The 13172-nt window shown below is 46.9% G+C and overlaps 1 protein-coding gene across 11 annotated transcripts in view; it reads left to right on the top strand.

Moving 5' to 3' along the window:
• The window catches only part of TLN2 (talin 2), a 7472684-nt gene that overhangs the window by 1549632 nt on the left and 5909880 nt on the right, over positions 1 to 13172 (top strand). For all 11 annotated transcript variants that reach the window (XM_069624483.1, XM_069624482.1, XM_069624486.1 and 8 more), the window contains one exon: positions 4561 to 4659. In XM_069624483.1, the coding sequence (XP_069480584.1) occupies positions 4561 to 4659 (99 nt within the window). The remainder of the gene's footprint in view (positions 1 to 4560; positions 4660 to 13172) is intronic.

Here is a 13172-nt window from a genome sequence, read left to right as displayed (position 1 = left end):
CGGATCCAGATATTGCAGAAGCCTTTGCAACCTATTACGAAAACCTATATGCCCCGCCGATGACCCCTACGGACCCCAGCATACTGGATTCGTTGACCATTCCGACATTAAATGAAGCACAGAGGCTGGCACTCGAAGCTGAAATAACAGAGGAAGAACTGACGACTGCCATCTCCCAGCTTCAAAATGGGAAAACCCCGGGACCCAACGGCTTCCCTGTGGAAATCTGGAAGAAAATTGGCACCGCAGAAGTGGCACCACACATGCTTAAAATGTTCCTGCATGCAAAGGAAAAGGGTATACTCCCGCCGGACTTAAGAATGGCCAGTATAGTGGTGATACATAAAGAAGGCAAACCTCCGGATGCATGTAGCTCCTACCGACCAATCTCACTCATAAACACTGAAGCCAAAGTACTGGCGAAAATTCTAGCCAACAGAATACAGACAGTGATAACATGCTTGGTCCATCCGGACCAATGCGGCTTCATGCCACAGAGATCCACACGAATGAATATTCATAGACTACAAACTGCCATCGAAAGATCACCGGCTCTACAAGACAAACTGGCGCTCCTCACTATTGACTTTGAGAAAGCCTTTGATTCCGTTCACTGGGAGGCCCTGTGGATCATAATGGCTAAAATGGGATTCAGAGCTCAATTCACAAACTGGGTTAAACTCCTATACAAAGCCCCAACAGCAGAAATCAGAGTAAATGGGTGGTCCTCAAGAAGCATAAAACTTGGAAAAGGCACCAGACAGGGATGCCCCCTATCGGCAATGTTATTCGCACTGGCGATTGAACCACTAGCGATAATGTTCAGAGAATCCCAGGAATAGAAAGGTTTCCAGTGGGCACAGGACTGGGAAGACAAGGTTTCCCTATACGCCGATGATCTTCTAATCTATCTGAGTGACCCAGCTCTCTCTTGCCCCATCGTCACAAATATGTTAACCACCTATGGGATCTTCAGTGGGCTAAGGGTAAACAATGATAAATCCCTGCTATTCCTGATCAAGGGACTTGATCCGACAACTCTGAATAACTGCCCGTACAAAACAGAAAGAGAGCAGTTTCGATACCTCGGGATAAAGATCACGACAGATATACCACTATATACAGAAAAGAACCTACACCCAATAAGAGATAGATTTGTGAATGATGTGAGGCACTGGATGACTCTTCCACTCACACTGCTGGGAAGAGCTGCGCTATTCAAGATGCTCGCCCTCCCCCGGTTCATATACATCCTGCAAAGCGCTCCGATATACATACCGAAAATAGAATTTCGCAAAATAGATGAGACGCTTAGGAAACTGTTGTGGGGAGGAGGGCACCCTCGTATCGCACTGAAAACCCTACAGCGATCAGTATGGGAAGGAGGAATTGGACTCCCGCACCTACAAACTTATTATTGGGCAGCCCAGATGCCAGTAGTGAATGACATCCTACGCAATGACACAAACCTACCGCACAACAGAGCAGATACGCAGGCGGAGCAAGGGATCACCCCGATGGAAAACCTCTATCAAAAAAGAACACGGCAGAACACATCCACAATGGCCGCTCAGAGGACACAGATCTGGACGGACGCACACAAACACCTGGGATGGGCAGGGAAGGTCACGATGAGACAGCCCCTGTGGCATAATAAGCATCTTCCAGAGCTCAGCGGTATCGCCAAGAGGTCGGCCTGGGGTGAAGCTGGGATCCAGAGACTAGAGGACATGGTAAAAGAGGGTGAAATAAAATCTTTCCAAGCTCTAAGAGACAAACTCAATCCCCCTGATTCAGAACACTTCCACTACAGGCAAATGAGACACGCTCTTATCGCAAGTGAGATTGACCTCCCTAATGTACCAGAGTGTACCCCGATCGAGAGGAACATAGTGATGGAGCGAATTGATCACAAAATAACATCTACAATGTACAATGCAATCAACTCATTCGCTACAATGGAACTCACAGAACTCAAAGAGAAATGGGAGAGAGATGTGGGTCCAATACAATCAGAGGACTGGAATAATGCCCTCATGTACCCCAAAGAGACAGCAATCTCTGCCAGAATCAGGCTGATCCAGCTAAAAATCTTGCACAGAATATATTATCCCAGAGAGGCTCTGCATCAATGGGGAAGGACGACTGATCCCAACTGCCTACGATGCCATCGAACAAGAGGGACCTTCTTCCATATCCTGTGGGAATGTCCACAAATACAAGACTACTGGCAAAAATGCTGCGACAGGCTATCAATAGTGGTTGGCCGCGAGATACCGATGGACCCCAAACTCCTGATACTAGGGATCGATGCAGAGATAGAGCTATCTCGATACGAGAAACTCATGTTTGCAACATCCACTGGACTTGCAAAGAGGAACTTAGCCCAATTATGGGGCTCAGCCTCACCCCCACAATATGAGAAATGGGTAACGGATGTGGACATGTGCGTACCGATGGAAACGAGAGTGTACACCACAAGAGGGTGCCCAGAAAAAGCAGCCAAGATATGGCAAAGATGGGAAGACACTTGAAGGCATGAAAAAAGGAGCCTAGAATCTGATGAACTACCAGAATAGAACTCATGCATGCGATCGAGACGATCCTAAAAGCCACTGAGCATAACAAATCTACAGTATAAAAAGATAGGAGGAAAGAACTCAAGCTTTGCGAAGAAGTGAATACCTGTGTGTTTAATGTATTGACCAAGTGTTCATTTATCGATGTTATGTTTTGTTTGTATCTATAAAATAATAAAATTTTATATCAAAAAAGAAAATACTACATCCTCCCATTTGTAATCCACCACCAGGTTGGGACCTCAATGTTGTACTTGCAAAACTCATGGGTCCACCCGTTGAAACTATGCACAAGGCGAGTCTGCTTTCATTATTATCCACAAGGACAAGGTGGTCCTTAGAACACATCCTAGATGTTCACCAAAATTCATTTCAAAGTTCCATGTTCATCCATTGAACTTCCTACTTTTTTCCAACATCCTTCAAATTCAGCAGAAAAAAAGCCTCCATACCCTAGATGTAAGGAGGGCGGTCTTGTACTACATAAAAAAAACGAAACCACTGAGGAAAACATATCAACTCTTTGTTTCCACAGCAATTGGCAGACAAGGAGATCATGAGCCTCATTAAAAGTCTGTCGGTAACCCGCTGGTGCTACCAGCGGGTTGCCACCAGACTCTAACACCATTTTCACTACTTGAGATCCCGGTGCCACTGGGACATTACAAGTCCCGGCGGGCTGGGATATCGGGCAGCGGAAAATGTTAGTCCCCATTCCTGTGGAGTCCCACAGGACTCCACGGGTATGGGGACACAGAAGCCCTGTTAATAACGATGCTGGTGCTTCCATGAGAGACATGTCGGTAGGGGCAGGATTTCCCAGCAGGTCAGACCTGCCAGGGAATCCGTGCCCCTGCCGGCATTCACATAGTAAGACGGTCTGGAAAGGGCTACCGGCACCCTTATTTCCAGACGGATGTACTTGTAATGAGGCCCCATGTTTCTAAAAACGCAATCTCTAGATGGATAGTCAAATGCATCCAACTTTGCTACTCACTTTCAAAAAAGACTTTAGCTTTTACACCAAGAGCCCACTCTACACAAGGCACAGGGGCTACTTTAGCATTTATTGCAAATGTTCCTTTAGATGCAATTTTTTCAGGGCTTCTACTTGGAATTTCATTCATATCTTTATTCAGCATTACTGTCTAGATGCACACTCTAAAGGAGATTCACAGGTGGGACAAGCGGTATTAAAACATCTCTTTGCTGCTGTACATTCTCACAACCCCCCTTCTTTTCCAGGTACTGCTCGCTAATCTGTGCATAGCATGTGATCTAAGCAGATCCACAAGCCTCAGAAGGCATACATTACTCACCGTAATCATATTTCTGATGCTTGTATCTGCTTAGATTCACATGCGCCCACCCTTCCTCCCCTCCTGAAGTTTGAAGGTGCATAGATGTTCTATCTTTACCTTTCTACTTTATCTTTCTTGTACTCATGCAAACACTTCATGCACCTTCATGTCAGAAACAAAACAATCTGAGGGACCTTGATGCGTGAAGGACTATGGGTACAATAGACGTCACACTGGAGATAGTATTACAAACACGCCCAGTCAACGTCGCTTTTCCTGTTTTGAAAACAAGTCATGCAATACTCTGCTACTACCACTAAATGTCGAGCTATGCATAGCATGTGAATCTAAGCAGATACAAGCATCATAAATACGATTACGGTGAGTAATGTATACAATATAATCATGCATCAATACTTTAAATGTACAGCGTACAACATTTCTTATTCGCCAATGGAAAGTGGTGAGTGCAAATTTTGAGAACTGCTTGTTCCTTCCCCAACATGTTTTGCATTGCTTGAAGAATGTTATCCACAATTGCAATAATAAGCAAGAAAGTAGCAAAGAAAATGTAGACAAACAAATAGAATACATGTTTTCTTTCTAGAATGTTTTGTTTAAATTGTACAAAATATGCATGAAATCCATGTTTTGCCCATTCATTTTATTTTGTCTTTCAGCCACGTCAGACAGTACTGTCTGCGGCAGGAAGCATCGGACAAGCAAGTGGGGAACTTCTGAGACAGATTGGCGAGAATGAAACTGATGAACGCTTTCAGGTAATGATGGAATGTAAGCCCTTAAGGGAATATGGTATTCTAACAGAAGGTTTCAAAGTCTAGTTGTGAGGTCGGAGTTATGAAACTGTCAACCTTTGTCTTGTTGCTGTTTGAGGCATTTAGTTGTGGATGAGTGATTAATGTTTAATGCATGTGTATTGGGTGGTGGCCAGGCTAGTACTACCTTAGTTTAAAAAGAATCCCTCGTTATTTTTTCCCTCTCGTCAAGGTAAAAATCACATAGGCAGTTGTGCCCTCTGTGACTCTGGTAAGAAATGTATGTGTTGTTGTCATTCCAGAGATCCGCAGTGGGAACACAGTCCTTGCAGGGCAACTGTGAAAGTAAGATTAATTGAGTACTCTCCCTTTATTCTAGTCCCTGTGACTGCGTTATTGTGATATTGTTGCTGTAAGGTAAATGCAGGATCTAGACCCAATTGTGCATATGTGATCTTATGGAATTGTCATCCTGTGACATTTCCAGAATGTGGAAGAGGTTGTGCTAGGAGCTTTGGCCTCAAGTGCTTCGTTAGAGGTAGCTGCGGTCACTTTTAAACGCAAATGAAAGGAGCACATACTACAACATGGTGGTACACAACAGATAAACAAAAAGTATCGGAAGTGCAAAGGGAGATTGGGGTAGCATCAAGTGACTTCTGTGAATGATTATACATTTGCTGCCATTATATTTGTTTTTATTATTTCTTTTTATAAATGTAGGGAGACAACAGAGAGCCTCTCCCTTATGCCTCCCCACACCCATCCACCCTCCAAACACATACCCTACCTATCCCCCCCCCTCCTTCCCTCCCTAAATCCCTGCTGGACTGGAGATTTGTGCTCCAGTCCCGGTGCACCTACCGTTTTATTTTCCCAGGCAACATCAATCTCCTGATGAAAAAAATAAACCATTTGCACCTTTGATAAACCCTGGGGTGTGAATGGCTTTGACCCTCGCTGCTCGCTGTGGGGGGTGGTCATGGCTGGTAACGGCCACCAGCCCCGTCGAGGTCCTCACTTTGCTTGGGCCTGCCTAGGCTCAGACTTGCAGCCCGTTACCAGCCATTGCCGCCCTCCACAGCGGGGATTAAAGACTTACTACCACAACCAGATACATATGGTGGGGGAAGTGTGATGAATCCTGTGGAATCCTCACAGAATCCCAGCCAAAAGTCTCCTCCCATGTGGCCAGGGGAAGACAGCCGCTGCCTGATCCTGACCCTGCGGGTGGAATTAGCCGGGTGGATCACATGGGAGGAGAAGGCCATCAAGGGAATGTGAGAACTCCATCAGGGGAAACGCAGTATTTATCCTCTTCTGCGGGTGAAGGTTCCCTAATTCCTGAATATCTGATGGCTTGTTACCATAATAAGGCTTCCTCTCCCGAATGTCCCTAAGGCATAAAGTGTGAGAACCCCTATGGTAAAAAGGGAAATGAAAGTTGTAAAAGTCAGGGAATGAATACTTCTTCTGACTGTTTGAATTGTGAAAGCACGAAACAACCTTTAATTCCTTTCAGAACTTCCCCTAAATGTATATCCTATAAATCATTAAACCAGAGGAAGTGCAGGAGGCGCAGCAACAGAAACATTACTGGAGCTGTTAAATACCTGTGCAAACCCGACGAAAGAAGAAACAGCAGCAGCGGTTCCAGCGGAGACATGTAGAAAGAGCAGTGAGTTGGCCTTTGTTAGGTGACTGTGGGGCACTCCGAAGCAGACAGTTGGCTCAGAACAAAACATTTGAATACCGAACTAATGAATTGAGGCAATTTGGGCACAACTCTTATCTTGAGAGACAAAGGGCCTCATTACGACTTTGGAGTTAGCAATGGTGCTTTTAGCACCATGGCTTTCTCCAAAGTCGTGTCGGGGTCCGTGTTGTCGGAATGGGTAGTTACCGGGTCATTCCAACCTTGGAGGACCCAGTAAGTCCCCATTCTGAAAACCATTCCCCATTCCCATTCGAGCCCCCATAGGGCTCAATGGGAATGGGGAAGGAGCTAATAACGGGCCTGCAAATAGCGGGCCCATTATTAGCTCCCCGGTCCCCTAACAGCTCCCGCTAAGGGCGGCTGGTAAAACCAGCCGGCCTTAGTGGGACCCGCGAAGGGGCCTCGGAATGCGGCGGTAAGGGGTTAACGGCACCGGCATCCTTACCGGTGCCGTTAACCCCTTACCGCCGCACTCGTAATGAGGCCCAAAGTGTACAAGAATATTGTAAAACCACCATTGTCGAAGCCAAAGGGGACAATATTTAATCAAAGTGAATGTGATTTACACAAAGGAAGATCACTTATAAAAGAAGATTATAACAAGCATTGCCTAAGCCAAAGAAAGGCAATTAAAAAAAAACAAAGATGGCAGAATGGAACCCCTCCTTACACATTTAAAAGGGGAGAGAAATATGATCTGTATTGCCTCGGGCAAACAAATCAGTGTGAGATGTTGTCAATGTGTCCTCTATCCTTAATAGGGGGCACATATCCTTTGCCACCCCATGTAGGTATTTTAACCAGCCCAACACCTCTTTCCAGTATACCTGGACCAGGAGGTCTTCCCACCATATGTGCCAGTCGGAGCGAATTTTCCCCCATTTAGACAACTTTAGGGGTGAATACTGCCATCTAGTCAGTAGTCCGAAATTGTGCATTTTGTATTGTAGAGAGATTGTGGACATTCATGCAATTTGGAAAATCTGACTCCATTGTCCGTCAGTCAGTTCGTTAAGTCTCCTTTCTATTGCCTTTTGCAGTGAGGCTCCTGGTTTGTTGATCCTTGTCTCAGTGCTCTATACATTTTTTATACTAGGAGTCGAGTGCCAGTATGAGTGTTTAAAATGTTTGAACGACAACTGCCTGTCTAGTTTGCCTTTCCATTTGGGGTCTGTAATCACCCCCTTAAATTGTAGGAACATGAAGGGTGATATAGATGTTAAGCCCAGGATCTCTTGCAGTTTATCTGTTAATGAATGTCTCCTTTTTCCATAGCTACCATGCTCTGCATAACCCTGCCTCATACATTGCCAGTCAGATAGCACAGTGAGTCAGGCACTTGCCCCTGATATCTGTGTGAAGCCTGTTTTGGCAAGTTCGAATCCCGGCAGGGTCAACTCAGCCTTTCATCCTCATCCTTCTGAGGTCGATAAAATTGAGTACCACTCTGTGGGATAATAATGTCTTTTATTTCAGTGCTTTGAGACCTATGGTGTGTGTAACGCTATATAAGAAATACGTTTTTGTTATTATTATACCACGGCTGAAATCAGAGAGTTTAATGTATGCCATCTGTAAGGAAGGCATGGTATCAAACAGTAAGACAGACACAAGTGATCACAGTTCAAGGGTGTTTATTAACCTTCAATTGGGGTGGAAAAACGCCTATCTAATCCTAAATCTATAGCTGGGAGCAAGCTACGACCATTAAATAATAATAGCGCAGTCCTAGTTGAGTCTGTCAAAATAAAAGGGCTTATACTAATAAACATATTGCCAATCCTTACTTCTAAATACAAATAGTGTGGGAAACAATGGTATGCAAAAGAAAAGTGCTCAAGAAATATGCCAGGATATTCAAGCCAAAAACAAAGAGGTGATGGCTGGAAGGTTTAGAATGAATCTTAACCACTGGCGTTGCTCTGGGAAACCCTCCAGACCACCGTTCTTCGCCTGCCAAGCCATTACAGAATGGGAAAGACCATATGCAAATCAGGCTTGGCTCCACCCCTAAAGGGGCAGTCCAGCCCGAACTGCTAGGTGACATCCCTTCTGCACGAGACCACAAGCATCCCCAAACATGTTTCGCCCTTGTTGGGGCTCATCAGTGAGGAGTAGTTTGGGTCTCTAGGCCCAGCAGGCACAGGACCCATATCTGGGGATACCCGTCCCACTTGGGGTGACAAAGCAAAAACAAAGAGGTGATGGCTGGAGGAGTAGCTTGGGTCTCTAGGCCCAGCAGGCACGGGACCCATATCTGGGGATACCCGTCCCACTCGGGGTGACAAAGCAAAAACAAAGAGGTGATGGCTGGAAGGTTTAGAATGAATCTTAACCACTGGCGTTGCTCTGGGCAACCCTCCAGACCACCGTTCTTCGCCCGCCACGCCATTACAGAAGGGGAAAGACCATATGCAAATCAGGCTTGGCCCCACCCCAAAAGGGGCAGTCCAGCCCGAACTGCTAGGTCACATCCCTTCTGCACGAGACCACAAGCATCCCCAAACATGTTTCGCCCGTGTTGGGGCTCATCAGTGAGGAGTAGCTTGGGTCTCTAGGCCCAGCAGGCACAGGACCCACGTCTGGGCATACCCGTCCCACTCGGGGTGACAAATCAAAAACAAAGAGGTGATGGCTGGAAGGTTTAGAATGAATCTTAACCACTGGCGTTGCTCTGGGCAACCCTCCAGACCACCGTTCTTCGCCTGCCAAGCCATTGCCCAGAGCTTTGCCCGTGGTTATGATTAATTCAAAACCTTCCAGCCATCACCTTTCTGTTTTGCTAAAGTCACCCCGAGTGGGACGGGTATGCCCAGACGTGGGACCCGAGTCTGCCGGGCCTAGAGACCCAAGCTACTCCACACTGATGACGCCCAACAAGGCTGAAACATGTCTGGGGATGCTTGTGGTCTCGTGCAGAAGGGACGTGACCTAGCAGTTCGGGCTGGACTGCCCCTTTTGGGGTAGGACCAAGCCTGATTTGCATATGGTTTTTCCCCTTCTGTAATTGTCATGATGCCTACCCTCGGGCATCAGGACCAAGCCCATCAGCTCCGGGAGCAGGCATCCAGAAACGTATTAAAGCCCCAACAGCCCTGGCTCGGGGCTGTTTGGGTTCAGTCCTGGCGCCTTAGGCGCCAGGCTCATCATGGAAATCAGTCCTGGCGCCATAGGCGCCAGGCTCATAGACTTTACTTACCTGATGCAGACCATGCTGCTAGTGAGTCCAAGCCAACGTGAGGCCTGGATGGGACTATTTTTCTACAGGGACTATTTTTTACTCGGGCGTGGTTCTAGGGAACTTCTTACCTGGAACTACTTTGGAGGCTATTTAAACCACACCCGAACAACAGCACACGCTTTGCGTTATTCTGCATCCAGCAGCGTAACTCTCACCATGCCTGCAGTCTGCATTCAGTCTTCAGCCACGCCCGCCTCGAATCTGGAGCTCCTAAAACCAAGAGGAAAGAAAAGGACAAGATTAGAAAACAAACTATTTCGAATTCCTCACCTGATTTCGGATCCATCTCGCCTCCGCACCTGGAAAGAACATTATTTCTGTACGCGTCGCATCTTCAGCTGCAGCGCCGCGCCATACTCGCCAGTCCTCGCAGCATCTTTCTATTCGGCGCTGCCTCCATCATTTCTTTGCCGAACTCCGGCACCTGAGGGACAAAAGAAAACAACAAGGTGAGCCGAGAAAACCAACAAATAAAACACTTATCATCATAGACTTACCTGATTACCACCGGAGGCATTGTTCTACAACTCTCCACATCTTCATGTGCCGCACCTGCAAAGGGAGAGAAAACAACACCGGCAACATTTAACGGACGGCGTCGGGTAATACAGACTCTTACCTGAGCGCCACCAACTGCCACGAGGAGTATCTTCTCACGGTCTTAGTTGCAAGACAAGGAAGGAAGGGGGGAACAAGAGTGAATTATCGGACATATTGAACTCTATGAACTTGATACTTACCGAACCTTGCCAGGAACCTCAGAGTCAATACTCTCCGGAACTCTCCCACGCCTTCAAACCAGTGAAGTAACTGGCATCAACGCGCCCCTGCAATCCACGCAGGATGGAGAGCTCATCATTTAAATCCATAAGGTGAGGTTCCTAAAAGGGGATATCGGAGGTGACAAGAAGGGAGAACGAGAACAGTGGGAGGGAGCTATCACTCATGTCCACGGGTGGCTAAATCCCTTTCTCCACTTGCAGGAGAATACTTCTACGGATCAAGCAGACGAGATTAGGCGGGCCAGTCCAGACAGTCATCTCGGCACTACGCATCACATTGGTGGAGACCGCAGCTGTCCGGGTCTGATCGACGCCTCTGTGGGATCCAGGTGAGCCTAACAGTAATGGCTTGGCAGGCTGAAAAACGATGGTCTGGAGGGTTGCCCAGAGCTTTGCCTGTGGTTATGATTAATTTGAAACCTTCCAGCCATCACCTTTCTGTTTTGCTAAAGTAACCCTGAGTGGGACGGGTATGCCCAGCCGTGGGTCCCGAGTCTGCTGGGCCTAGAGACCCAAGCTACTCCTCACTGATGACGCCCAACAAGGCTGAAACATGTCTGGGGATGCTTGTGGTCTCGTGCAGAAGGGACGTGAGCTAGCTGTTTGTGCTGGACTGTCCCTTTTGGGGTAGGACCAAGCCTGATTTGCATATGGTTTTTTCCCCCTCTGTAATGGCTTGGCAGGCTGAAAAACGTTGGTCTGGAGGGTTGCCCAGAGCTTTGCCCATGGTTATGATTAATTCAAAACCTTCCAGCCATCACCTTTCTGTTTTGCTAAAGTTACCCCGAGTGGGACGGGTATGCCCAGACGTGGGTCCCGAGTCTGCCGGGCCTAGAGACCCAAGCTACTCCTCACTGATGACGCCCAACAAGGCTGAAACATGTCTGGGGATGCTTGTGGTCTCGTGCAGAAGGGACGTGATCTAGCAGTTCGGGCTGGACTGCCCCTTTTGGGATAGGACCAAGCCTGATTTGCATATGGTTTTTCCCCTTCTGTAATGGCTTGGCAGGCTGAAAAACGATGGTCTGGAGGGTTGCCCAGAGCTTTGCCCGTGGTTATGATTAATTCAAAACCTTCCAGCCATCACCTTTCTGTTTTGCTAAAGGATATTCAAGCCGTTGGCTTCCCTCCCCCGTGTTTGCAGCACAGGAAAAGGCGGCACACTCCCTGGCTTCTCTAGCATGAGGATGCAGCTCAAAACCTCAACATCAGGGACTTCTGTACCAAAGTCTCTTTGCCATTCAAAGTGTCTTATTTCAGAGGGCCTGATACAACACGACAAACATTAAAGGTCCTTTTTCTTAGCATTTCACATATACAACTTCTCAGGTGATTTACTGTTCACGCTGGGTCCCCCTCCACCGGGCTCAGACACACTTTAACACAAAACCTTCAATTGGTCCCTCTCTGCCAGGCTCATACCAAATTTGTCTAATTTTCCAAACTTTCTCTACTTCATCAAAATCGAAGACTTTCGACTGTGCGCAGGATTCTGCTCGACCCGTTGCAGGACCACTTTGATTCACAATTACTCGTTCTCTTCTTGATATAACCCCTTTCTCACTTTCATGTTTGCCCCTTGTAAGGAAGGCATGGCAGGCATCAAAGTAAGACAGACACAAGTGATCACAGTTCAAGGGTGTTTATTAAACTGTAAAATGGGTGAGATAAACGCCTAATCTAAACCTAAATCTAAAATGGGAGCAAGCTATGACATCAAACAATAATAATACAGTCCTAGTGGAGTCTAGTCAAATAAAAAGGGCCTATACTAAAAACCCTATTGCCAATTCTTACCGCTTTGCTGCAAAAGAGTGTGGGATAATGTTCACAAGAAAGAAAGTGTTCAGAAAATGATGTCAGGATGTTATGGCTGGGGTCTCCCTCCCCCACATTTTTAGCAGAGGACAAAGCCTGACTCTCGAGCGCAGCATACTCCTGGGCTTCTGTGGCACGAACTTACAGTTCCTTTTCTCAGTATCAGGGCCTTCTGTGCCCAAATCTCTCCTCTTGCAAAGTCTCTTGGTCAGAGAGCCTGATACGCCAACACAACAAAACAAAAGTTCCTTCTATTAACCCTTACGTCGGGTGATTACCCTTCAAATTTGGGTACACCTCAGCAGGGGTCCGATCCTTCTCTCATTCGTCAGCCTCCCTCTGTCAGGCTCAGACCAACCACTCATTGTGGACATCCGTCAGTCGGGTTCATACTTGCCATCACAATGTTGCTCACTTAGCTTTTTCACAGTTCAACGCAAAAAATCCTTTTACTTGTAGTTTATTTATTTACGTAGCGCGCCCGGCCCAAAGGCATCTAAGACCGCTAAGGTTCTTCCCTTTACCTAAGTGCGGGTCTCAGCCCCCCGTCAGGCTTTCTCTAAAGCCCCCACTCAGGCGTTGCACAGCTGTAATATTCAACAAAGTCTTAATGTATTTTTAAACAACCCCTTCGGTTAAGTTAGGTCCCCCTCATTTGGGCTCAGACCTCCCAAACACTGGCAAATCTTTAAACAGAGACTTCCGAAGGGCGGTCCTGTCCCTCTGGGCCACACTGTTAGCCTACGGCAAGCACAGGCTTCATACCTTCACAGTTCGCACAGCGTTTCCATCGGCCAGGCACAAACACCTGTTTCCAATATCAAAAAGTTCTGCAATGTGTCAAGGACTTTGAATTGTACAAGGGATTTGTCTTGACCCTTATATGACCACCTTAACACCCTATACCGGCCTTCCCTATGCCCTCTTGGTACTTGTAGTTTTCTTTAGATAAGTCACA

The sequence above is a fragment of the Ambystoma mexicanum genome, chromosome 11 (assembly GCF_040938575.1).
Source record: "Ambystoma mexicanum isolate Mex_15411 chromosome 11, UKY_AmexF1_1, whole genome shotgun sequence".
In the NCBI taxonomy this organism is placed as follows: Eukaryota; Metazoa; Chordata; class Amphibia; order Caudata; family Ambystomatidae; genus Ambystoma; species Ambystoma mexicanum.
Note: the sequence above shows the minus strand (reverse complement) of the source record. Positions and strands in the feature narration are given on the sequence as shown.